At 40.5% G+C, this 25,816-nt stretch overlaps 1 protein-coding gene across 1 annotated transcript in view; it reads left to right on the forward strand.

Annotated features, from left to right (window-relative positions):
- TRPC4 (transient receptor potential cation channel subfamily C member 4) overlaps positions 1–25,816 on the forward strand; it is a 152,180-nt gene that overhangs the window by 123,372 nt on the left and 2,992 nt on the right. The window contains exons 5-10 of the mRNA XM_069807919.1: positions 2,893–3,032; positions 11,210–11,523; positions 13,748–13,943; positions 15,629–15,823; positions 22,718–22,759; positions 24,594–24,683. Of these exons, the coding sequence (XP_069664020.1) occupies positions 2,893–3,032; positions 11,210–11,523; positions 13,748–13,943; positions 15,629–15,823; positions 22,718–22,759; positions 24,594–24,683 (977 nt within the window). The remainder of the gene's footprint in view (positions 1–2,892; positions 3,033–11,209; positions 11,524–13,747; positions 13,944–15,628; positions 15,824–22,717; positions 22,760–24,593; positions 24,684–25,816) is intronic.

Genomic DNA, 25,816 nt, shown 5'->3' on the forward strand with positions numbered 1-25,816 from the left:
CAGCTGCCAAGTGACTTCAGCATTGCTGGTAGTTTGGATTAGTTGTGTTTCTAATTCAAAATAATCGAATTTACAATAGCCATATACTCTCTTCTGCTATGCAATAATAGGTCAGTATTTCTCTGTCGGTGTCAACTTTACAATTACATTTCATTTTCTGAAGCCCAAGAAGTGCTTGGAAAAAGAGTCTTGGCTTTTCACTCACAGAACAAGCCAAATGCAGCAGCATTAGTCAGCATTCCTTTTTCAATCTGTACATAATTCTGCTGTATTTTAGACAGTGCTATCAAAGCATATGATGCTGAAGAACGGTCTTACAGAGAACAGCTGTGTTGTGTTTGTGTCAGTTCATGTCTTTGGCTGGTTGTGAATCATGGAATATCTTGGCAGAAGACTTTAATGAACCTACAGCCTCTCACTTAAGCATTCATCTTATTAATCATCCCAACCTATTTCTGCTCTGTTTTTAAAGCGTATTTTAAAGGGAATGCTTAACTGTGATGAATTACAAGAGTTTATTTAATTCTATGAATGTGTGTATTGATTTCTGTAAAGCCTTTTTATTTGGGGATCTTCATCAATGCAGCTGACTGCTTTCTGTGCTATAGCCCAGTGTCAAGATCCTCGGTTTACATCTGTATTATTAAATAAAAAAGAGCAAGGAACTGTTCTTTAACACTGAGGCTGTATCCATATTACACAGCCTTTGGCTCCAGGTCTCCTCCGAGCCCGGAGCCAGGTCTCCTCAGGCTCCTGCAGCACAGTGGTGATTTTTATGTGCTGTTCTGCAGGTAGAGCAGGGGTGATTCAGAGCAGTGTCTGAAATGTGAGGGGTATATTGCAGCCCACAAAACAGCTGCTTTTATGACCTGATGATGCTTAACACGTCATGCCTAAAAGGTAGTGGAAGAGCAAGCAGGGATATTGGCAAGTACATCGGCTGCGTGTTGAAGGCTGGAGGGGACTGTGGAGGGAAGGGAGAGCCAGACCTGCTGTTGTCCTGTTCATACTGTGTGTCAGGAGTGACCAGCTCTTTGAAGAGTAAGTGGTTAAGTCATTTCACAGACTGAAATAAGCAGGCATTTAGGAGCCTGCCAAGTAGCCCTGTGAAGGGGTGTTCCCTTTGCGATGGCACTTGGGCAGTTAACAGCAGCAGTGGATGCTGTGAGTGGATAGTCACCCCTGCCATGCAAAAATGTTCAGCTGTTTTCTCACTGTGACTCATCGGAATTGATTGCAGCTTGAAAATAAATGTTAGCAGCTTCTTAACAGTGCTACATTTTGTGTATTAGTCTTATCTGATAACCTAAAGACAAGAGTTGCAATGAGCCTGTCTAGGCTGTTGTAGACACTAAAATGGGCATATCCCACTTTCCTGTCTACATGTTCCCAGCATGGTCCTTTCTCAGAATGTGTTCCCCCAGCTCTGCAGAATGCTGAAGTAGTGATGGTGGCTTGGGTGAAAATGAACTCCATGATAATAGAAGTTGCTGGACAAATCAGATGATTTGGATACTTCTGAGACTCGCTGTTACTGATGATGACACACAGAAACAAGATGGGAACATGTGGCTGAGATTTGAGGGGAAGGTAGTGAGGAAGGGAACCTTTCCTTTTGAAAACAATCAGGAAACAGAAAGACTCAAGCCAAAATACTACAAAATTAAATTGTACTCCTCCCATCTATTCCCCTCCTGTCTTCCAAATCACTTAAAACCCTGTCTGGTACAAACAAGAATAGACCAGGAATTACTCCTTAGGGGTCATGTTTGAGAGAAGACACAAGTTTTCCATGCAGTCACCTAGAAGACCATTGAGACAAATGTTAAAGTTCAAGGTGAATTAATGCCAGACTAGAGTGATGCAGGACTCTATAGGCCCCTGCACGAAATCTGTTCAACATTTTCTAAAGGGACATGTGATAAGCAGGTGGAGAAAAGCCATGTTGAATTAACTGTATCTCAATTTCTATATGTCAGACTGGTCTCTTTTGTGGTGAATTTTGTCCCTTTAATGAACAAAAAAGTAAGAAATTCCTTTAAGAAAATAATTAATTTTGAAAAATTAAAAGCTCTTCTGGTAGTATTATTAAATAAAGTCTGTAGATAATAATATGAAACATGCATCTAAACATTCCATGTTGTTTTATTATACCATATTATACAATAATGTGGAGTATCTTCTTCAGAGAGGTTTTAATGTTTACAGCATTAAAGAGTCTCTACACAGTTGTCTCTGGAGCTGTTAAACCAAGTTTATGTCAGACAACTTGCAAAATTTCCCACTGGGGTTGAATATTTCTGTATCACTTTGTGTCCAGTGCAATGCATGCTCTGCACACCTGAAAACAGTTTCTATTGCTTCATGTCTCAAAGGAAGGAATCAACAAAAAATATTCTGCTGCAGACACTACTCTTCCCTATGGAAAAGGGAGACTTTAGTTCAGCATTGACAATAATAATAGAAATTCTCTTCCTTATTGTGTGGGTTCCAACTCAAATAAATTAATGTGTTGGATTGACTCTCGCAGTCATATATTTTCCAGTTTGAATTATATTGCAGCAAATACCAAGGACAGAGTTGACAGTGGTGACTGATTTTAAGACCCTCTTTATACCTATTGGGATACGATGGGAAAAGAGATTGAAGAAAGCCAAAGAAATTGCCCTTGTACAAGCAGATGATTTTTTTTAGTTTTGCCTATCAAATTAATTCCAGAAACATTAATGGGAAGATAAAATTTCACCAAACGATGTGTAATTTAGAGCACTGATCCACTTTCCCTTTATAAGTAATGTAAGGAGAATCAATCCATTGTGAGATAAGTGTCTAGAATAGTCACAGCCTTTTTTATTTAATATTCATGCTTAATGAATTATGTTCTATTTACAGGTTTTATCTGGGGTGAAATTAAACAGATGTGGGATGGTGGACTACAGGACTACATTCATGACTGGTGGAACCTCATGGATTTTGTAATGAACTCCTTGTACTTGGCAACAATCTCTTTGAAAATTGTTGCATTTTCAAAGGTAAACTCTTTTTTAAAAAATAAGCAAAATATTTAAGATAAATGAAATTAGGCTTCTTCAAACTTTCTTCTGTATCTGGGGGTTCTCAGTCTTAGCAATGCAAGAGATGTTTGATGCGCTCATTGAATCTTCTGCAGCTATGACAAGAAGCTAGACCGAGATAAGAGCAAACGAAACATTGTGATATATACTTTTTTCTTGTTGGACCTGGCAATCTTTTGTTATTTGAGCCCGAACAGTCATACTGTCATTTTCTTGGGAAAGGAAAATCGCTGGTAATATTTAATAATGTTTTGTGTTAGTCTTTGCCTGTTTTTCAGTAATAAATTATTTCCCCTAAGACAATTTTACGCACCATGCAAAACTTGCGGGTAGGACTACAAGAAAAATATTTACTCAAAATTAGGGGGCTGGGGAGGGGGGGAGGGAGTTAAAGAGTAAGATTTTAATTTTGTTTTTAAAGTAAAGCTGAAGGAGATAAAATGGTCACTTAAAGCTGGTTATGTTCTTTTTCTCATCCTTTTCATGGACTTTTTATGAATAGTTTTATATACCCACTATTTGAAGTATCTTCCAGCAAAACAGCCCTTCTTTCCAAAGCCATGGAACATGTTGCATTTTCTATGTATTCAACATGATCCGTAATATGATAGAAATTCCTCGTAAAACGAAGTATTTTAATCAAAAGGTGGTCTCAAGCACAAGGAAACCACATCTGAAAGGAAATGAAAGCATTTCCTAGCATCTGTCATGGAGCTCTTATCACATCCAGGTAAAGATAACAAGCCCATTTCTACTGGCCGCTGTGATCAGCATTGTATTTATTTCAGCTGTTTCAAGTTCCCTACCACCAGCTACCCTGTATGCATAGGAGAGTCTCTCCTCTGCCAAGATCCTTTTGGCTGGGAAAAGGAGACAGCCGTCAAGTAGCTGGTTGCAGCACCCTCTCCTCAAACCGCAGCTGTTCCCGCTGCAGCCCTGCCGTAAGTGTAGGGGAACATAGGAACCGCTAATTTGTGTCATCTCGTGTCTATTCACAAGGGTCCAAATGTCAGCCCAGCAGGGGCAGGGATGAGCAAAGACCTGTGATCTGTTGACACACCGGCCTCCTCCTGTGACAAAAGGTTTCTGGCTGCAAACCTTGGGAAGTCTTCTCACTCAAAGAAATTTGGAGCTGTTGCCTGAAAGAGCAAGGTGCTCGGAAGTGTGAGGAGAGCTGTCATTTAAAGCTGACGAAATGCATTTTTACACACAAGGATGCCTTATCGTAAAGTGAATGGAAAAGAAATAGTCATTTCACTGTCCCATGTAACAAAGCAAGCAGTTCATTGAAAATGCACATTTCAAAGCATTGGAGATGGCCAGTTATTCACTTAGAATGATATTAATTAGCAGACATTATAATCGTTTCATCTCCCAGACAGCTTCTGCTTACGATAATCAGATTCCAGGGTGACAGTATCTGGGATAATGTGCATCCATTACTCTCCAAATTAGTGCTTGCATGCCAATCCTAATCAACACAGTGCATAAAGCACTATCTTTGGTTCTGCAGCTATTATTTTTTTACTGCATGTGCAATGTTGCACCCAAATACCTTTTTGTTCCTTGAAAGACCCTCAGTTGTGGTAGTCAGTTGAAACACACGATGGTGTAATGAACAGAGTAATACAAGTGTAATTTAATACCCAGCCACATTTCCTTCAAATCCCTACAACAGAGTTCCTCACATCTATGCCACATGAGATTGAGAGGATGCCATATGTAACCAGTACGTTTTGATTAAAGCTTTTATTTTCATTTCCTAAACCTTGCAAGACAAGTTTTTCTAAAATGCAGCTTTTCTGTATTTATTGAATCAAATCTATAAGCCCTGTTCTTAGATGTATTCTACCTTCTATGAATCAGCTCAAGCCACCTAAGAAAACATTGTAACCAACTCCCTTGAATGAAATTATGAGTGCCCTCATACTACTCTCCTGTGTCATAAAAGTTCCCAGAGAAAAACATAGTGTTTATGGCCCATTCAAGGCTCTCTGACTGACACAGTAGTTAAGCAGATGATACTATTTACAGCAACTGATGGGATAGTGTAAAATACATGAAAGAGTATAATTTCAGGATGAGGGAACTGCTAAGATAACTCAAAAGTTATTTGTTTCATTGCCAGTATTCAAATAAAATGAGTACATCTCTTTTTTCAAAGGGCTATGTTTTTGCCTCTGACTGTATATCAGCATGTGAGGTCTCTTTAAACTATCCAGTATAGCCACTGAAAACGCTCTCTCCCTGACAAATAATGTCCTTATAAATAGTGTATTGTCACGTGTTTTAAGAGAGTACAAGATGACAGATTTTAATCAACACAGCTGTTTTGATGGAGGGTTATAAACCTAAATAGAAATCGTTGTGCTCCAGGAAAAATGGTTCTTTCTATGTTTTTTGAAGATAATCTATTTTGTACTGATGCGTAAAGTTAGGTGCAGTGCCAACTTATGTGCAGATCCCGCTTGCTTTATCTTAAATATTTGTTAAACCCGAGCATTGGACCTAGTGCTGCTTGTTTCCAATTCTGCTAGGAATCGCATGCAAGTTCATATTACTGATTATGTGTCTCAGCCACTGACATGAAAAGCTAGCAGGGAAACAGAACTCTGAAAAGTAACTAAAAATACATTATTTGTCTCAATATTTACTGGCTTAATGATCACTATGTCAGATCTACTCTGTTTATTAGTAAATAAGGTTATACTTCTCTTCTGCCACCAGTTCTGCAGAAGCTAACATCTTCTTCTTATATGTTTGCATTGTAAAATGGTTTTGATTGATGTTTTACCAGATTCACAGACCAAATGTCCATTTACATATGAGTATTGACCCCCCTCGATCCCTGAAAAATTATAGACTCGATTCCTCAGTGTAATTACTGTTCTACAGCTGTTTGCTAGGCCATCACCCTGCCCTCTATCCTACTGCTGCTCTGAAATTTGTCATAATGAATGCCAAGACTGGGATTTTTTAATTTTAAAATAGGAAGAGTTCACATTTGCATATGACGTTTCAGGAAAGGATTTAAAGTACTTTTCCTGAAATGGATATTATTTCACTTTTCTTTTTGTTATCAGAAACAAGGGGACCAAGGTCCAACAGCCCATTAAACATTCAGGTAGCCTGATCTACATGTCTGTTTGATCTCTCTTGGTGCTTTCATGAAATCTATGGTTCACGACTTTTGTTTTCATGGGAAAACAGTGAACACTCAGCTTTTTTCTCACAAATAGTTCTGTTATTAGATTTGCTTTTTAATTCCTTTGAGTAAGGATCAAGAATTATTAGCTTGCATTCCCTGCGTGACATCATACAATCGTCATATATTTGCCTTGAAACTCTACTGTGTATATGCTGCTCAATTTGTTTTCCACTATTCTTAATTTTCCATTGATGTGCCATGTACATTTCCTTCAACCAACAAACCAGTGATGGGTATTAATCACGTTGAATGATGGTTGGCTTTGCTACATGTCAAAAGTTTGTGTTTGCATTCGAAGTGGAGACAGAAATTCAGCAGGGTCACAAAATTATAAAAGTATCAACAGCATGATTTACAACAAGCTCAGTGTTGCTATATTTGCTCTTACCATTTTCCATTCCCTAGAACAATAAACATTTATTTATTCTATATAGAACAGAACATCAACAAGTATGAGTGAGAGAACAAATAGTTCATTTCTGTGTGTGTTGGGTTGCTTGGTCCTAAAATACAGTTTTTCATTTTTTTCATATTTTCACTGTTTCTGGTTTTAACATGCCTAGTCTTTTCACTCCTTTGCTTTCTTTTCGTTTTCACATGTGAGCTTCTCTGTTGTCCTGGTTCTTCCTTGATATTTCTAGATTTCTTTTCAGTTGTAATCAATAGGGTTTTGTTGTCAGAGCCCTCTTATACTCATTATTTTCTTTATATTATTTGCTGTCTTCTTTCAGCTAGTATATTTCACAGACCATTTCCAGACTTACTTCTCAGACCTTCACCTTTCTCACTATTTTTCAGTCAAGTATTTCCAGTCTTTGAAATCATGTCTCTTTAAAACTAAGTAACAGCCCTCACTCTCTGCTTACAACCGTGAGACCTTTTGCGCTGCATCCACAGATGCAGGAGGCACTTGGGCCCAAGAAAGGCAGCGCCAGTTAAGATGAAGTAACGCAGTTGTGCCTTTGATTGCCCTTTTACAAATGAGAGGTCACTTAATATTTTTCTGACTGTTTTAACACACCAGTTTTGTGTCTCAATACAGAACATCATAGATAAAGTCCTTTCTCCTCACCTTTCTCCTTAACCTCATCTCTTCTAGAAAAGGTGATACTGGATACATCGTGTCAGACTGCAACTATAAGATAGCCTCTCCCCTACCCCAATAATCAGTGAGGAGAAACAGAGAAAGTTAGAGCAGCTCATTTGACCTGTTTGGGATATCTGCTTTCCTACTACTCTAGAAATACCCATTTTCTTTGCTGACTATAAAAGGAGGTGACGGAGAGCACAGATGTGGCTGTCCACACCTGATTGGTTTAACTTGATCCTTGCTCTCATACTATATCGTATGCTATTCTTATTCAGTGTCCTGTAGTTCCATGTTTTTCTCAGAAGAGTATTTCCTTAGATTCCCCACCCCACTCCACTTGTTTAACTTCCTTGGAATCTCCCATTACTTGCCTTCACCTAAAATATGTCTGCAGTTGGACGCTTTTGATTCTCTACCAAAAATTCCATCTCTTTTTAGTTTCAAATATCTTCTTTAATTTTTTTTCATTAATATATTTTCCTTTATTCACCAGCACACCTTGTGTACTTTTCCCTAATCTGAGCATCTACTGCACTGTTCCGCACCTAGTCTTTGCTTGTACTGACAGTTGTTCCTATTTAATAGGTGCAAGTTTTCACATACCAGGGTTGTAAAGTGCCATCAGAATTCACAGTAATATACTGTATAATATGATTCAAAGAAAGACATTATAGAAAACATGCTGAGGAGTTCTCACCTCTCTTTTCTCAATAAACACTGAATTTTTTTTTCTTCTTAATTTTCTTCTTGCTTTTATCTCTTAGCTGATATCTCTGGTAACTCAGTTCTGTTTTCTACTGCCTGTTACTTCATCACCAATCTTGAATCAATCAGAATTGGACTGAAGGGCAATAGTGGATGAAGCATCATAGCATCCCTCTTGGAGCTACAGTGTCAAATGCAGTAAGACTTGATTTTACAGCATGATCATTAGGGAGAGGATAGTCTAATGAAGAGAGTACTGACCTGTGACTCCAGCAGGTCTGGATTTAATTCCCTACTCTGTAGAGAACAAATATAACTGGTGGTTGAAATGTAAGGCTGAGTGATTCTTAACTCTTCAATGGACTACTGTTCTCCAGTTTTGCAGTTCTCATACCCAAATCCACAACTCTGTCAGATGCTATGGCTGCTTGTATATGAATAAAAAAAACAATGCCAGGGATTGCTGTCAGGCACTGGGACTGTCTCACCTGCACTACCAGTTGGTTAGAGCAACCCCAGTGTGGTGGGGTCCTGTGCCAACTAGCGCTGCCTGAAACAATGCCCAAACTAGCACTGTCCAAAACAAGTTTGAGTCACAGAATCACAGAATGGCTTGGGTTGAAAGGGACGTATAAAGGTCATCTAGTCCCCCCACCCCCTGCAATGAGCAGGGACATCTTCAACTAGATCAGGTTGCTCAGAGCCCTATTCAACCTGACCTTGAATTTTTCCAGGGATGCGGCATCTACCACCTCTCTGGGCAACCTGTTCCAGTGTTTCACCACCCTCGGTGTAAAAAATTTCTGTCTTATATCTAGTCTGAATCTAACCTCTTTTAGTTTAAAACCATTACCCTTTGTCCTATTGCTACAGGCCCTACTAAAATGTCTGCCCCCATCTTGTAAGCCCCCTTTAAGTACTGGAAGGCTGCTATAAAGTCTCCTTGGAGCCTTCTCTTCTCCAGGCTGAACAACCCCACTCTTTCAGCCTTTCCTCACAGCAGAGGTGTTCCATCCCTCTGACCATTTTTGTGTCCCTCCTCTGGACCTGCTCCAACAGATCCATGTCTTTCCTGTACTGAGGGCTGGATGCAGAACTGCAGGTGGGTCTCACCAGAGTGGAGTAGAGGGGCAGAATCCCCTCCCTTGACCTGCTGGCCACACTTCTTTTGATGCAGCCCAGGATACGGTTGGCTTTCTGGGCTGCGAGTGCATGTTGTCAGCCGATGTCCAGCTTTTCATCCACCAGTATCACCAAGTCCTTCTCGGCAGGGCTGCTCTCAATTCCTTCATCCCCCAGCCTGTATTGATACTGGGGGTTGCCCCAACCCATATGGAGGACCTTGCATGTGGCCTTGTTGAACCTCATGAGGTTCACACAGGCCCACTTCTCGAGCTTGTCCAGGTCCCTCTGATTGGCATCATGTTCTTCAGGCATGTCAACCGCACCTCTCAGCTTGGTGTCGGCTGCAGACTTGCTGAGGGTGCACTCTATCCCACTGTCTGTGTCATTGATGAAGATATTAAACAGCACTCGTCCCAGTATGGACCCCTGAGGGACACCACTTGCCACTGATCTCCAGCTGGACATTGAGCCATTGACCACTGCCCTCTGGATGCGACCATCCAACCAATTCCTCATCCACCGAATAGTCCATCCATCAAATCCATCTCTCTCCAATTTAGAGAGAAGGATGTTGTGGGGGACCGTGTCAAAGGCCTTACAGAAATCCAGATAGATGACAACTGTAGCTCTTCCTTTGTCCACTGATGTCGTCTCTCCATCACAGAAGGCCACAAGGTTGGTCAGGCAAGATCTGCCCTTGATGAAGCCATGCTGGCTGTCTGGAATCAGCTCCCTGTCCTCCATGTGCCTTAGCACAGCTTCTAGGAGGATCCGTTCCATGATCTTCCCAGGCACAGAGGTGAGGCTGACAGGTCGGTAGTTCCCAGGGTCCTCCTTTCTACCCTTTTTAAAAATGGGTGCAATGTTTCCCTTTTTCCAGTCACTGGGGACTTCACCTGCCTGCCATGACTTTTTGAATATTGTGGAGAGTGTCTTGGCAACTACATCAGCCAATTCCCTCAGGACTCTGGGATGCATCCCATCAGGTCCCATAGACTTACGTATGTTCATGTTCCTCAGGTGGTCTTGAACCACTGTGAGAGCAGTCACTTTCTTTGGAGGGTGAGTGTGGTGTGGAAATGTGATGCCTGCTTATATTGTTTCATTTGGCCCTAGTGACACAGAAGAGGTCCTTTCCTTACTACTAAGGGCATGCTCAGCAGCTCTGAAGGATGCATCTGGGTGGCCTAGAGTAGGTAAATACAGACCGTCCCATAGTCCCCTTTTGAAATATTCTTCATATTATATTATCCCATCAGTTTAGAGTGCTTCATAGCATAGATTCTGTCCTCTGATATGTTCTGTAAAACAGATTAATGAAACCATATAAATAATAATGAGTCTGCCACAGTAGTTAAGCCTCAGTTCAAAGTAACATCTTTCATCTTCAAGAAATTTTTTGGTAGAGCTGGAACAGTAAAGAGTCACAATTCCAGGGATCAGACTCTTTGATAATGAGACACACAAGCAGTTTTCCATGGTTCATTAATAAACAGCTTTTCATCATTGGTCCAGTGTTAGTGATTAAGTGATATACTTACACCTTGATTAAATGTTTTCTTCCAACTTCCCAAAGTTCTTGCGGGTTTTTGTACATCATTGTAATATCTGCACTGTTCTCCAAAGAAATAATTTACCTTATTTTACAGCTGAAAGTTTCTATAATTCTAAAAGCCCAGGTGTTCAAAAACTGTTCCTTTTACTCTCAGTCAGAATTGTTAGACTTGCTTTTGCTGCTGTGAAAATTATAACCAAATGCAAAACACAGGCAAAAAACTTGAAAGCGTAGACCATCCTGCAGATAAAAATGAAAGACAGGTTTATGGGTACTGCCCATTTTCTGTTTTGCTAAAATAAAAAATTCTCCTGAAGACGTGTTGCTTTCCAAAAAAATGTTTAGTTTTATTGTGCTATCTGCAAATTAATTGAACAGCTTATAAAGAAACTGACATACTTGTTTATGCATAAAAATAGAGGAATAATTTCTTCCCTTCTGCTTGTTTCCAGTATAGTGGGTTAGTTCCACGGGAGAGCTGGGACATGTGGCATCCAACCCTGGTGGCTGAGGCCCTGTTTGCAATCGCAAACATCTTTAGCTCCCTACGCTTGATCTCATTATTCACTGCAAATTCTCACCTGGGACCTCTGCAGATATCTCTAGGAAGAATGTTGCTCGACATTTTGAAGTTTCTCTTCATATATTGCCTTGTGCTGCTAGCTTTCGCAAATGGATTGAACCAGCTGTACTTCTACTATGAGACAGACGAACTTGGCAACTGCAAAGGAATACGATGTGAAAAGCAGAATAACGCATTTTCAACGTGAGTGGCTGATCTATTTCTATTGTCCCCTTCTGCCCCCAATATTTTAATCACTTAGACGTTGTTTACAGGGAAGAGGCTGTCTGTCTTCTGTTGGCATTGCAGCGGTGTCCTGACAGTTACATCTAAAGTTACCCTAATAAAAAAATAAACATTAACATTGCATGACTCTGTAATAATATTCATCCCATACCACAATGAAGTCTGTACAATTGGAGATATCTCAAAAGATAAAAAGATAAAGTAAAGAGGAGGGGGAGATTATATGAGATTAGAAAGTACATATTTAGAATTAAGGGAAGAAGGGTCACCAGATCAGAGCTTGCTTATCCAGGCAGCTGTCATTCTGCATTTCTTCCATGACTGCTTGTGGGCATTAAATAAGTTTGGTGTTCTGAAACATGAAGATTCATTGTAAATGTGATAAACTGAGGCAGGAAAAAACATTCGGTCCAGGCTTCTACTGACCCTGAGTCTACTCCACACAATCAAATACTGTATTCCAATTTCTGTTTCAAAGTTTATTTATTTTTCTTTCACTTAAAAATCAATTTTACTTCACTCTGTTCTGTAGTTCATCTATAGCACCAAACCACTACCAAATTAATACTGCTTCTCTACCAGTCTGAATCAAACTCCTGCTATAAATACCTGTTCCCTTTTACCTTCTATGAATCATATCTAGGCTGTTTTGAAAAGATATTTATTACCAATGGCTTCCTTCTCCACGTAAATAACTATAATAACAGCACCTTTTATATCATCTTAATCAAGTAACTTTGCTCAGGCACAGCGTATTTATCTTGCATATTAATAACCTCTTATGCAGGTCTAAACTTTGTATGATCTAAACAGAAAATCACAGGGAAATTTTTCAGAGCTGAACATTGAGAGAAGCAACATTATTCATCTGGGAAATAGTTGGGACCACTGGTACTAGTGCCAGAAGATAGTGTCAAGGCAAACTGCAATGCCTTATGAGCCTTTTCTGCAACTGTGAGCGGGGGAGAATAGTGGTTGTTCAGTTTGTGCTCAGACCAGTACACACCATACAAGAGACTCCCGAGCGGTACTTTACCACTCCCATACACTGTATTGCAGGAGCAGGGATTCAGGACCTGGAGTTTCTCTAAGTAAAAGCGTACTGCCCTCTCGGGTGTCTCTGCAGGACAGCACTGGACTGGGTTGCACGACAGTTACGCTTCACGGTGGGAAAGGGGCTGAAGGGTGAAGTTTTGCCCAGTTCTGGACAGCGGGTCCCAGCGTGCAGAACCGCCCCGGGGTGGTGGAAGTCCCAGCAGTTCGGCAGCCTCCCTGCTCTGGGTGCAGAGGGGAGAGCGCTGGTGGCCCGCGCGTCCCATCTGGGTAACGGGCTTCTGGTGTCAGGGCCAAGGAGCAGGAGGGAGGCGATGGGAAGACTCACTCCAATGCACCTCAAGATATGGGACCAGACAAGCAGAAAATTTTGCTCCAAACTTTTGGGCCCATGCTTATGGCACTGTATGGTAGCTGAACATGGTACAAAAGGGAAATTACGTCAAGCTATCTAGTCGCAGAGGACTTTAAAAAAGTTGGTTATTGTTATTTAGCTTCCTAGCTGTTGTCCCAAACTTTTCTAAGGGAATATCTTATAATTTAGTTATAAAAGCACAAGTTTCATTTGAGAGTGGCATGTTTGTCTTTTTAATGTCTTCATTCTTTGCAAAACAAAACATATGCTAATGATGATAATGTCTTTCTAATTATACACTCCTTTTATCTCAGTGGCTCTCAACACAAATGAGAAATTGCATAAACTGACAACACCAAGTAGGTATGAAGATACCATAATTGTTTTAACATCTTGGCGAAACAATAATTGAGCTACTTTTGGCTCCTTCTTCTACCCTCTGCAGTCAAGGCAATGGGTCAAAATATTTAAAAAAGAAGGTGTCCAAAATAAGTTCTCTAAAACTATATTTATCCCTCAGAAGTTAGAACAAAATCAGCCTTTTACTCGCAGACTTATTTATAGATTCAGTGTTGTATATCTAGAGGCTCAGATTTGAAACATTAAGCCATTGTTTCCCTAGAAAGATACTGCATATATGTTGCTTATATTGTGATAAGTATTGTTCATCTCAATCAAGTCAAGGACTTCTGTGTGTTTGGGGAAAAACTGAACCATCTGAAAAGTGCATATATTGTTATCATACAGCTATTCCTTTCTGGTTTTGTTTTTCAGATTATTTGAAACACTGCAGTCATTATTCTGGTCTATATTTGGACTCATCAATCTCTATGTGACCAATGTGAAAGCAAGGCATGAATTTACTGAATTTGTTGGGGCCACCATGTTTGGTACCTATAATGTAATCTCTCTGGTTGTTCTGCTCAACATGCTAATAGCCATGATGAATAATTCTTACCAACTTATTGCTGTAAGTTGTTTCTTATTCTTAGATCATTTATAATATATACCTTCTCTCTGTTCCTACATCCCATTTTTCTGGCAGTAAATCTTTCTTACAGACAGGATAGTGGGACAAATTCTCTGATTCTTTTGCACTGTTCTGGAAGGACACAGAAACCAGACCCCAGCTGGACTGGGCAGAAGGGAATTCCCCCACAGCTCTCAATGGGGAATGGGTGGCCCTGCTGCAGAAGCCAGCTCGTGGGCTGGGAAGGGTGTCCTGAAGCTGCTGGCAAGTGACGGGGGCTCCAGCCCAGCCCAAGCTGCGCTGTGCAGCACCTCTCCTGAGAAAGAGACTCCGCCAAAGTTTGTTCTGTCTCTGCTTTATTTCTAATACATTATATTTATTAACCTTTAAAAGGCTGTTGCTTTTGGATTTTTTGTATAGCGTGAATGTACAGTTAAAAGAAATTGGATGTCCATGTTTCATGGACAGTTTTGGACCCATTAGCAATTCAAACAAAAGGTCATGAATTCTCATTCAGCAGTGTCCTGTCTTCTCCTTCAATGAAAACTGTCTTTATCCTTATTAGAGTTACTGGCTTATTTTTATTTCTCAGCTGTCTATTAAGGAGACTAATGAAAATAAACACTGATTCATCATATGATAATTAAAATATGATCATGCAGAAAGCAAACAAATAAAAGAAACCTTCACAGTCTTAAGGTTTTAAAATGTGCCTTTTTTCTAATCTGGAAATTACAAGTTTTTCCACAAGAGAAATACTGACTACATGTGTTTATATAATGCTAGTTGGCAAAGTCTGGTACACAATATCACAACACAATAGCATTCTTCAAAACTCAGACTGCAGGTAGAATACTTTTCCTACTACAACTTCTAAGTTACTGTTTTGATTACTGTGTATCTGGCAAAATATTAAAGACTAGGTCTAGACCTGTAGTTTAAGTTCTTGGCTACTATGTTTGTTGTCCAAATCTAATATTAGCAATTTAAACTTCTTGTTCAGCTTCTAGGATTTAGCAATCTTTCCATAGACTTTAGTTTTGATTTTTTTCAAAATTTTCAAAATTAAACAATATTATATAGAATCCAAAAGAAATAAAATTTCTAATAAAAATTAAAAAAAATAAAAACCCCACAACCTGTTCCAGTATATAATTCTGAAGTAGGAGGAAAAAAAGATACTCAACTCAACAGTTTTTTGTAGCCTCGTGATTTGTTGGATAACCTATTTGTGAATTTCTGGGGCTGGCAATTGCTAAGAGAGTGCATGAGACTTACAGACTTGTTGAAGCTGCTACACAGCAGAGTAATTAGGGTGATCTATGTGGAATAATGATGAGCTGCTGTTGTAATAAAACATCTCTTCCAGAAATGTAGCATTTTTCTGCTTGTAATTATCCTTTGTTGTTTGAGACTTCTAATCATTTAAAAGCCTGTAGCAAGGAAAGAAAGGTTGAAGGTGGATATATACTGTACATAACTAACATCTCTTTACTGAAGTAAACCAGCTTAGCTTTGCTTTGTGTTAAAGACCTTCTGTCTAAAGAATGTGCCAGCATTTTAACAAGAAAATTCATTAGTATTTCAGGGTTGTTCTAGTTTTAGGTTTTTAGATTTTTGTAGAGTTTGTTTCACCTCCTTAATTACAGCAGCATCTGTGCTGGTGTTGTGTTTCTTGTGTGCAGGATCATGCAGACATTGAGTGGAAGTTTGCTCGAACAAAACTCTGGATGAGTTACTTTGAAGAAGGAGGAACTCTGCCTACTCCTTTTAATGTCATACCAAGCCCAAAGTCTCTGTGGTATCTGGTCAAATGGTTATGGAGACACCTTTGCAAGAAAAAAATTAGGAGAAAGCCTGAAAGTTTTGGAACAATAGGGGTAAGTTCTGTGTTTTACTCTGGCTGTAGTCCTCCTCTTTGCTATATAGATGAGTCTTTCTCAGCCTTACAGAGCATCCAAACTGCCAAATAATGTGCATATGAGTAGAGAATAATTCTAACAGAGAATGTTTATTTTTTACTTTCACGTCAGTGTATTTGACTGAAGAGAAAGCATCATCGTATTCCTGTGCAATGACAATATGAACCATGACTGTTCCTCATCTACAGATAAGGCAAGAAAGATTAAAAGCAATACAAATATGAGAGATCAAATGTGTATACTTGTCTGCCAATCCCAGACATGTGGCTGATGATCTCTAGCTCAAGTGTCACAGTTCAAGTATCATTGACATATCATGAATCACAGACTTGTATATGAAGTATTCATCATGCGATATTCTCTGTCTCTCTGTCTCTCTCTCTCTCCATGTAATCGAATGGGTTTACCATAAAAGCAGTCTTACCAAAAGCTGTTCCATTTTGAAAACATTTTGAAAGGTAACAGCATTTACTTGGAATTGCTTACTTGAATTTACAGGTAGAGTTATTTCAGAATCACATTGGTACCCTATTCTAATAGTGCTGATTAGCAGTGAAATTGCTAAAAAAAAGAGAGGAAAAGACACACAAGGGGAGCAAGAGTAGTCCTGCATCTGGATTCAGCAGATGCCTGTGTAATATCTCAGCCACAGACTTTCTCTGGTAGCTGCAGCAGGTAAAGCAGTTTTGAATTTGTCCCTCCTAGCTTTATCCAGTTGAGATACTGCAGTCAGCAGCACAGTTTTTCTATATTGTCAGAGGAAATATCCAGGCAACAACCTAACCCACCAACAACTAAATCTTTCTAGTTATGTTTTCTGCATTTCCCATAGCGAGCAAACCAGAACCTCAGTAACTAGACTGCTTTTAGCCAATTCCAACGTAAAGAAAACTATTGTGGGTAAAATGTGGATAATGGCACTGTCCCTATAGGATAGGGATTTGGCGAATATAAATGTTTTCAAGTCTGTTAGGTACTCCAATAGCAAAGCATTAAGTGAGAGTACGAGCGTATCATGTGTGGGTAAGGGGAAGAAGAAAGGGTTACAGTCCTCATGCTGTTGACCCTGGTAGCAAAACTTCCATTCATTTCAAAGAAGCCAGGGGTTACGATACAGTTCTTTGCTGGACCATTACTCCATTGACCTTTTCTTTGTATTTCTTCCCAGTGTCTTGAGAAGTGAGTAATAAGGATAGGCTTTTCCTACGTATTCTCACTGTCATATCCCGGCATTCAGTTTAATCACCAGATATACTTGGAGGAACAAGTTCACAGGGGTGTACAGGAGTATGATAAAGAGGAAGAGTGACATATAAAACTAATTCACAATTCCTAAGCTGATGAATTGATTTTGTCCTCTTTGTGGAAAGCTTCTAATCAGGCTTAACCAGTTGACATTGTGAAAGCAATGCTTAGCTGTCATACTTGTGGATAGGAAAGAAAGGAGGATGACATTGAAACAAACCCGTAATAGACTACAAGAAAGAAACACTGGAAAAAAAAAGCATTAAAATTAGTATTAGAAAAGCAGTAAAGAGAGACAGTGATTCAGCTAGAAATAAAAATAAAAGACATGAACTAGCATGAATGGTGAAGAATTTCAGGAATAAAACATCACTGTGTAACCTGGCAAGGGAAAGAAGTAAATGCAGAGACCAACAGGAGGAAAAACTGTGAGATTTTTGTTAGAAAGAGAATATCAAGGAAGTGGTGCACTTGCGTGTGTGGGAGAGTGGGCAATGCTTCTAGGCATTTGTTAAACATTTGGTAGGGATGATTAGCTAGCGTAAACTGATTGAGTGATATTAAAATTAGTGGAGTGATGCCAGCGTATAGCAGCTGAGGATCTGGGGTTGGTTAACACAATATGCCTGTTGGACTGAGAGAGATCCAGAATACCCTTATACATCCCAGCAAAACCTTCAGGACAGTATTTTCTGTCAGACTTCCCATCCATGATAAGGGATATTTTTTCCCTCTCAAATGGCAGCTCTGGGAGTAAACTCATTCCTGGCTCTGTGGAACAATAAAGTAAGAAACAGGGTGCTCTCAGCCCCCTGCTGAATGGCGTGGTGAGGAAGGGGGCTCAGAAAGGTCACCCTCTGGTTCCTGCACCTACCTCCTGCTGGGGTACATAAATACCACCTTCTAGAAATTAGCAGCTTGAGCTTTGGAAAACTGGTGCAGCAAAGGGTCAAAGGGCAGGGAGCCTATACACAGAGATGGTTGGGAATTTTTCCAGACAGAATTTTCTTTTTTTTAGTGAAAAAAATACAAAATCCTTAAACCCCAAACTTCTTCATTAATATATACCAGTTTCAAAGAAGCTTTTGTTGAGAAAAACTTTTCAGCTTCAGGATGAACTTTCTGTTTGGAGAGAGAAGGAGCAGGTGCCAAGTAAAGCAAATAGCTTGGGCTAAGGGAGACCCAGGTTCATTTCTATTCTCCAGTGGATATTTAATTATTTACCCCAAGCAGAACAGCTCTGACAGGAGAGATTTCCATCTCAAAATCATTAAGAACTTGGAGGGGAAATGTACTCTCTTGGGAGAACAGAAAAGAAGGAGCTGAACCCAGCTACCTTATGATTTGAATGTGAACCACTAATTACTGAACTGTTTGGGAGCAGAGGACATAGGTGAGGGAGAAATGTAGGGCATTTTTGGTTAATTTCTGTTGAGTAAATTAAAAAAAAAATAATGATGAAAATGGAAATCCCAAAGTCTGTGAGACAATAGGACCATATCCATCGCTAGTTTACACTACAGAATAAGTACTTAGCTGCAAGTATAGCTGAAACCCCTCTGAAGCAGGGGGCTCATGGCAACAAGACTTCCAGCTGCCTGGAAAAAGTGAATGGCTGTGTCTGACCAGGGAGTCATGTCAGTTGACACATCTGGACATCTCATAAAACTACAAAGTTCTTCAGCTAGCTCCTCAGCTCTAACAGAAGACCCATTAGGGCTATCTGAATTTGGAACGTTTTGCAATTTCTAGGCCCAGTTATGCACCCAAGCTCCAAAAAGGGCTAAGATGTGGGTATGCACTATGCGCTCTGATTTCCACATTAAGAAAATCTGTCCGTACCCGTCAGAGTGTGAGAGCCACTATTCACTCCAGTGGTCAGGTCTACACACAGTTTGGGTAGATGCAAACCAGATGCTGTTAACTGGATTTTCCCCAAGAGGTTAAGTCATTGGAGAATGAATGGGCATACCTAGGTGATCTCATAGTTTGTCCTGGGGCAATTCGCTGCTTTCTGGTTTTGAAAAACTTATTCCCATCACCCACAGCTCAGCCTTGGGTTCCCAGAACTTTTTCAGTTGTCCCAACAAACTGCATCACAAATTAAATTTAGAACCTCTACCCTTTCAACCAAAGGGAAATGAAGAGTTTTCTCTGGCTTTTGTTTGGGGATCTCAGATGATGGTTCTCTGACTCCAGCTCACTGGAATCTCCTCTGTAATAACTTTGGCCTCAGAGCTACAAGATACTTCTTTTCATTGAGTCCTGCATTATGAACTCTGATTCCTTCCCTATGACCAGTACTGGGAAAATAACCCTAGTATAGACTCAGTTTCAGGCTCATTTTCTTACATTGGCTATATGGATGTATGGATGCCATGTTGTCTGTGAGGCAGAACTCAGATTTCAAAACATTTTGTTCTGCAACCTCTAAATGCTAACTTTCCTATTAGGAAGCCCTAATTAGCAGTGACGTACTATGGTGTTTCCCAGTAGAAGAATCAGTAGTGAGCATCCAAAGGCTGAGTCAGTGCTAGAGGATACAAAACAGATGATAGACATAACGGAGCTGGCTTGTTAAAGCCAGCATTTTTCAAGGATCAGGCATGATACCTGCATAAGAAACCTTAGTACCAAAAAGCCAGGATTCATGAGCTAGGAATGAATCAAGGATGTATTAAATGTGTCACCAAAACACCACTGTATACATATATACATGTGTATATATATATATATATACATATACATGCACACTTGAAAGTTCATTATATGCAGGCAGAACTCATAAAGAAAGGGTTCAGAGTCAGTATAGTTTACGGCAGACATGCTAGGGAAACTATTTATATGAAGCTTTTCTTATGGGTACAGAATTAAAGCTATGCATTTATTTCACATTTCACTGTAAAATAAAGCAGAGCAGACAGCAACTGCAGAAAGTATTCTGCGAGAAAAGAATCAGCATTTGTTTTATTTATAGGAGTTATTAGCTTTACCTGAACTGAAGTGCGTTTCAGTTACACCTTAAAGTGTTTTTCCCTTTACCTGTGAGTCAGATCTATTGTTGAGAGCTTTCTTAGCCACGGACTCCCTTAGTGCTTTCTCAGCAGCAATGGAACATCTCCATCGTGTGGTCAACTGCGAAAAATCAGATTTTTTTTTCTAAAAACCAGCTAAAGACGGGTGGTGCGAGGGTCTCAGCCGTCCCACGGCTGCCTTGCCCCCTCCGGCCCCGGCGGTGGGCAGGCTTGCCCATCCCTCCACCCTTAAACGCAAGGAATCGCTGTCTTCTCTCTGGATGAGGCATAGATACAGCAACAACATCGGGAAAAACACTGAAGACAAGATGGTTATGTATAAAACCCTACACCACAGTGGCTGTTCAGAGTGATTAGGAAATAATGCTATTCACCTTTCTATTTTTTTTTTTGCCAAGCCCAACCACACAGGTACTGCCACCCTCAAATGAATTACAAACAAGAAATCAACCCTAAAGTGTAAACTGATTCCAAGTACAGGGAAATTGTTAATCATAAATTGCCAATTAGTTTCAGATAAAAGGAGATGACAAAATACCTTACTGTGCCTGCCTCATTATGCAACTGAGGTCAATTTTAACAAGTCCCTTGGATGTCCTTTTATCGTCTTCTAAGATGCTGTTAAGTGTTCTGTTTTGTAGAAATACAATCAGTGCTCAGACACCTTCTTTTCTTGCCAGCAGCAGGTACAAAAACCAAAGTTAAAATTGTAAGTCTTTCACTAGTCAGGGATAATTAAAGGTAGAGAATATGGAGATGTGACTCAGTATGCTATTGAGGACAACACGAATTCAAGGACTAAGTAATTCAGGCCTTTTTTTCCCCCATCTTCTTGTGGACAGCCCTTAGATACAGCAGTATAATCTAATGCAACGCTTGCTTGAAGCCTGTACCATGCTTTCATCCTACCACACTTCTTTTTGCTGTTCCTCTTCAGAGTTACTACCCCTCTTACACTCCCTCATTATCAACGCCAAACTCTGCATTGCAAGCTCAGTTTCTATCTCCCATACCCCTCTCTGTGACCAAGTGTTATGGGTTTGTGTGGTGCAAGGGTTTTTTGGTAGCGGGGAGGGACGGCAGGGACGGCTCTTGTGAGAAGCTGCTCGAAGCTCCCCCGGCTCGGAGCCGGACCCACCGCTGGCCCAGGCTGAGCCCGTCAGTGACGGCGGTAGCGCCTCTGGGAGAGCAGATTTCAGAAGGGGAACCGGTAGTGAGTGGGGGATTGGAATGTGAGAGGAACCCCTCTGCGGATACCGAGGTCAGGGAAGGAGGAGGGGATGCCCCCGCAGCCCGCGGTGAGGCGGCAGGCTGCCCCCCAGCCCATGCAGGAGAGCGGGTGTTAAAGAATTTTCAAACGTGGATTTCTCTAGGTTTGCTTTATTAACAACTCGGAGTTGGGCCACCACCGCAGTGAATGGCAAGCTTCCAAGAATTTCCCAATCTTATATACCTTTTTACCACCCATTGTCCCAGTCCAAAGTCTTTGTAATTTTCCAGTCAATCTCTGTTCCCATGTCATTACCATTCATCATCTTATCTCATCAATTCTCGTGTCCTGGTTCTTCTGAAGTAAGTGGTCGTAGGCAGAAGGTCTTTGGTCACCACAATCACTTATCTTCTTGCACATCAAAGATCACCTTTGAATTTCTGAAAATCACTCAGGCTATTCTATTAGTTTTTCTTGTTCTAAAGTTAATCACTTACTCCCATGTCTTAGATCTAAGATGTATGATCCTCCTTCTGTTGATTCAGCTCGACTGGGTTTCAAGCCAGCCACGGAGGGGGAGACACATAGGACAAATAAGCAGCTTATGCATATTGTTTTATAAGCACCTGCATTCTATTAATCATATCTAAACCAATTTCTAATCATTAGTTATATGTCTAATATGAATAGTCTTAGAAACAATAAGGCTTAAGGCCTAGTTCCTTTTACAGCGGGGGAGCGGAGACCCCCACAGATGGCCGTGAGTCCCTGGGACAGCTGAGCGCCTGCGTGGTGCTTTGTTACCGGCTGGGCTTAAACCACCACACCAAGTGTTTTTAACAGGGAACTAAGCAGGAAATTTTCCTTTAATATGGTTTTATAATGCAGGTTTGGGTTAGCTCTATCTTAAAAGACACATTAGGAGCCGTATCGAGTGTCTTGCTACCACCATGCTTATATCAAGCTTTTCTCAATTCAGTAAAATTCACTTCAGTCTCTGCAAGCGAGTGACATGATCACATTGTTCCCCTTCTATCTCAGATCAGTGACTTCGGGGCTCTGCAAGGAGAGACCTGGCTGCCCCACCACATCCATCCCAATGCTGTAATAGCAGCATATTGATGAAAAGGTAGAAAATCCATTTTGCCTTCCCAGTAACACCATTCTTCCTTCTGTAAAGCTAATGACAGGCTTTGCTCCAACACTGCCATTTTTCAACAGATTTTGAACCATGTCTCTCAGCTTGCTAGATACCACACCTTGCACAGACCTGCTGTTTTTCTATGCTGTAAGTATTTTACTACCAAAGAGGGATTAATGGTTTTTTGTTCTGTTCTTTTCTTTTCCTTTCCTTTTTTTCAGAGGCGTGCAGCTGACAATCTGAGAAGACATCATCAATACCAGGTACAGGCCCATGTTTATTTTGAGGGCAATTATTTTTCTATGCCTCCAAAAAGTCTTCATGAGTGGAAAAAAAATAAGTATTTAATGAGAAAGCAGAAAAAAACCCCAAACAACCCCCCAAAAACCCCACAAAATGCATACTTATTTCATCCTCAGCAAATAAGCATAGTATTTTTGGTGTTCAAACAACAGCATTTGAGAAGTAGGGTTGTCTACTTTTGGGGTGCAAAATGCTATTTCCTAGAGCAATAATATCCTAACCAGTATTTTGCCCACTGTAACATGGATTGCCTTTAAAAAAGCAAACAAATAGTCCCACCTCCCTGCTGAGATTCATCAGGATCATATATACAGCTCACTGTCATGTTCCATCAGAACCTGCTCTCCATCTGTCTGGCTCTGGTCCCCCAAAGACAAGTTTCTGTCCCTTAATAACCCCTCTGTCTAGATCCCCTGTAAGCTGTTCTTCTTTTCCATCCTTCCTGCTTCAGCCTCTGATTTTTTGAGATTATTGTAGCACAAGGAATAATTTTCAGATTTATTTTCAATTTTTGTTGTGTTAAAAGGGCTGCAAGTTAAACGAGATGTGGGCTGTACACTTGCAGGTTTGGTAATTAATTGCTTCCATATGGGAAATGACTAGGTAAACTAGGGCTTTTCCAACCTGAAAGGGAGACAGCTGTGGGAAGTACGACAGGGATCTATAAAATCATGGGGAAGGTGAACACAGAGCAGCTGTTTACCATCTAGCCACAAACTGAATACCAGACACGTACTACACCGCATTAGTAAGGCTGTAGGCAGCACTTTGAGGGAAGTGATTATTCTCCTCCAGCCCACACTTTCAAGACTGTATCTGGAGCAGTGTGTCCTGTTTTGGGCCCCCCACTACAAGAGAGATGTTAACAAACTGGAAGGAATCCAACAAAGGGCCACCAAGATGGTTAGAGGGCTGACATAAAAGGAGAAGCTCGGATTTCAGCCTGGAGTAGGTTAAGGCGAATCTAATTGCTGTCTTCAGTAACATAGTGGGTGGTTAGAGAGAAAAAGGAGCCAGATTTTTCTTGGAAGTGCACAGCAAATAACAGGAGTCGATGGACACAAGTTGCAGGAAGGGAAATTCTGTAAGGAAAATCATCACAATGAGGGCAGTAAAGAATTGGAAAAAAAATTGCTCAGGGAGCCTGCAGCATCTTCACCCTTGGAGATATTCAGCACTTGACTGGACGTGGCCCTGAGCTGGATCAGACAGCTTCCAGGCATCTCTTCCAACCTAAATAAATTTAGGATTCTTAGAAGTAGAAGGCAACAATGGAAACTATCAGAGAGCAGGTTAAAAATAAAAAAAATCCCAAATGGAGTCTTATTCCAGCTATACTGTGGAATTCATTGGCAGAGGATTTGTGGATGCTGAAAGTTTACATGAGTTCAAAACACATAGGAAAACCTGTCACAGCCCATTAAACCTAGAGCTATCATTTCTGATTCAGAAAGTCTCTGAATCTCACATCGCAGGAGGCTTGGGAGAGTATAGCTGGAAATAACATTATACAACCGAACTAGACTTGCACTACTCATGAGGCATCAGCAACTGCTCACTGTCAGACTGCATGTTACTGGCATGAGACATACCTTTGATCAAATCCAGTGCAGCCCTTCTCAGGATAATTAGTATCAGCACTTTCCATTGAAGAGCAGAACAAATTTTAAAACAGATCTAAGGTTTGTACATTTTTTGTCGTGTTCCTAAGCACAAAGAAATCCAGACAGGCCCAGTGAGTGTAGGTTTAGTAACTAATACCAAGGAAGCTAACAGAGTATTTCATATTTTTAGGAAGTTATGAGAAATCTGGTTAAGAGATACGTTGCAGCAATGATCAGAGATGCCAAAACTGAGGAAGGACTGACAGAAGAAAATTTTAAGGTATGCATTTATTTATATGTTTATAGGTGTTTTATTAAGATATTATAAGACTGTGAAGCATATTTCTCACAATCCTCAGTTGTTCAGGTAGCATATAACTTGCTTCCTAGAGTAATGTCTGTGTCCTGATGAAACACACACAGATAGTACTGTACATGGACTCCAGCAAGTCTCCTTCTTTCTTTAGCTGGAGCAATAATCAGTTTTATCAGCTGGTTTGAATTGTGCCCATGTAAGGGGACACCAAAGTGGGACTAAGTGCATGTAACAACATATTTACTAAAGCAAGATGCAAACAGTTTCAGCACCTTAGGAAATAGAATTTTTCTGCTATAGAGTGCTGTTGTGCACTTACTTGTAACGGAACACCTTTTATATGATTTAAAAGATGGAAAACTTAAATAAGCAGTCAAACATTAAAATTCTTTGACACAGATAAAGTGAACAGGGCCATCTATATCACAACACTCACATCCATCACTGTATATTTCTAGCATCAAACATTTTTGTTACTGTTGGCACCTCAAACTCCAAACATTCAAAATGACATTCATCTGCCTCAGCTTACAAAGATACAGCCGGAGCCTGAGCTAATTGCTTCATTATTGCTTCATTCAGATCATCTTGAGTGCCATCATGTGGCACATACAGGACAACCAGGTGATCAGGCCCAGTCAATGTGGGTTCATGAAAGGCAGGTCCTGCTTGACCAACCTGATCTGCTTCCGTGATAAGGTGACCCACTTAGTGGATGAGGGAAAGGCTGTGGATGTTTACCAGGACTTTAGTAAAGCCTTTTGACACCGTTTCCTACAGCATTCTCCTGGAGAAACTGGCTGCTCATGGCTCGGATGTGTGTACTCTTCACTGGGTAAAAAACCAGCTGGATGGCCGGGCCCAAAGAGTTGTGGTGAATGGAGATAAATCCAGTTGGCAGCCAGTCACAAGTGGTGTTCCCCAGGGCTCGGTATTGGGGCCAGTTCTGTTTAATATCTTTATCCATGATCTGGACGAGGGGATTGAGTGCACCCTCAGCAAGATTGCAGACAACACTGAGTTGGGTGGGAGTGTTGATCTGCTTGAAGGTAGGAAGGCTCTACAGAGGGATCTGGACAGGCTGGATAGATGGTGTT

The sequence above is a fragment of the Haliaeetus albicilla genome, chromosome 20 (assembly GCF_947461875.1).
Source record: "Haliaeetus albicilla chromosome 20, bHalAlb1.1, whole genome shotgun sequence".
Classification (NCBI taxonomy): domain Eukaryota; kingdom Metazoa; phylum Chordata; class Aves; order Accipitriformes; family Accipitridae; genus Haliaeetus; species Haliaeetus albicilla.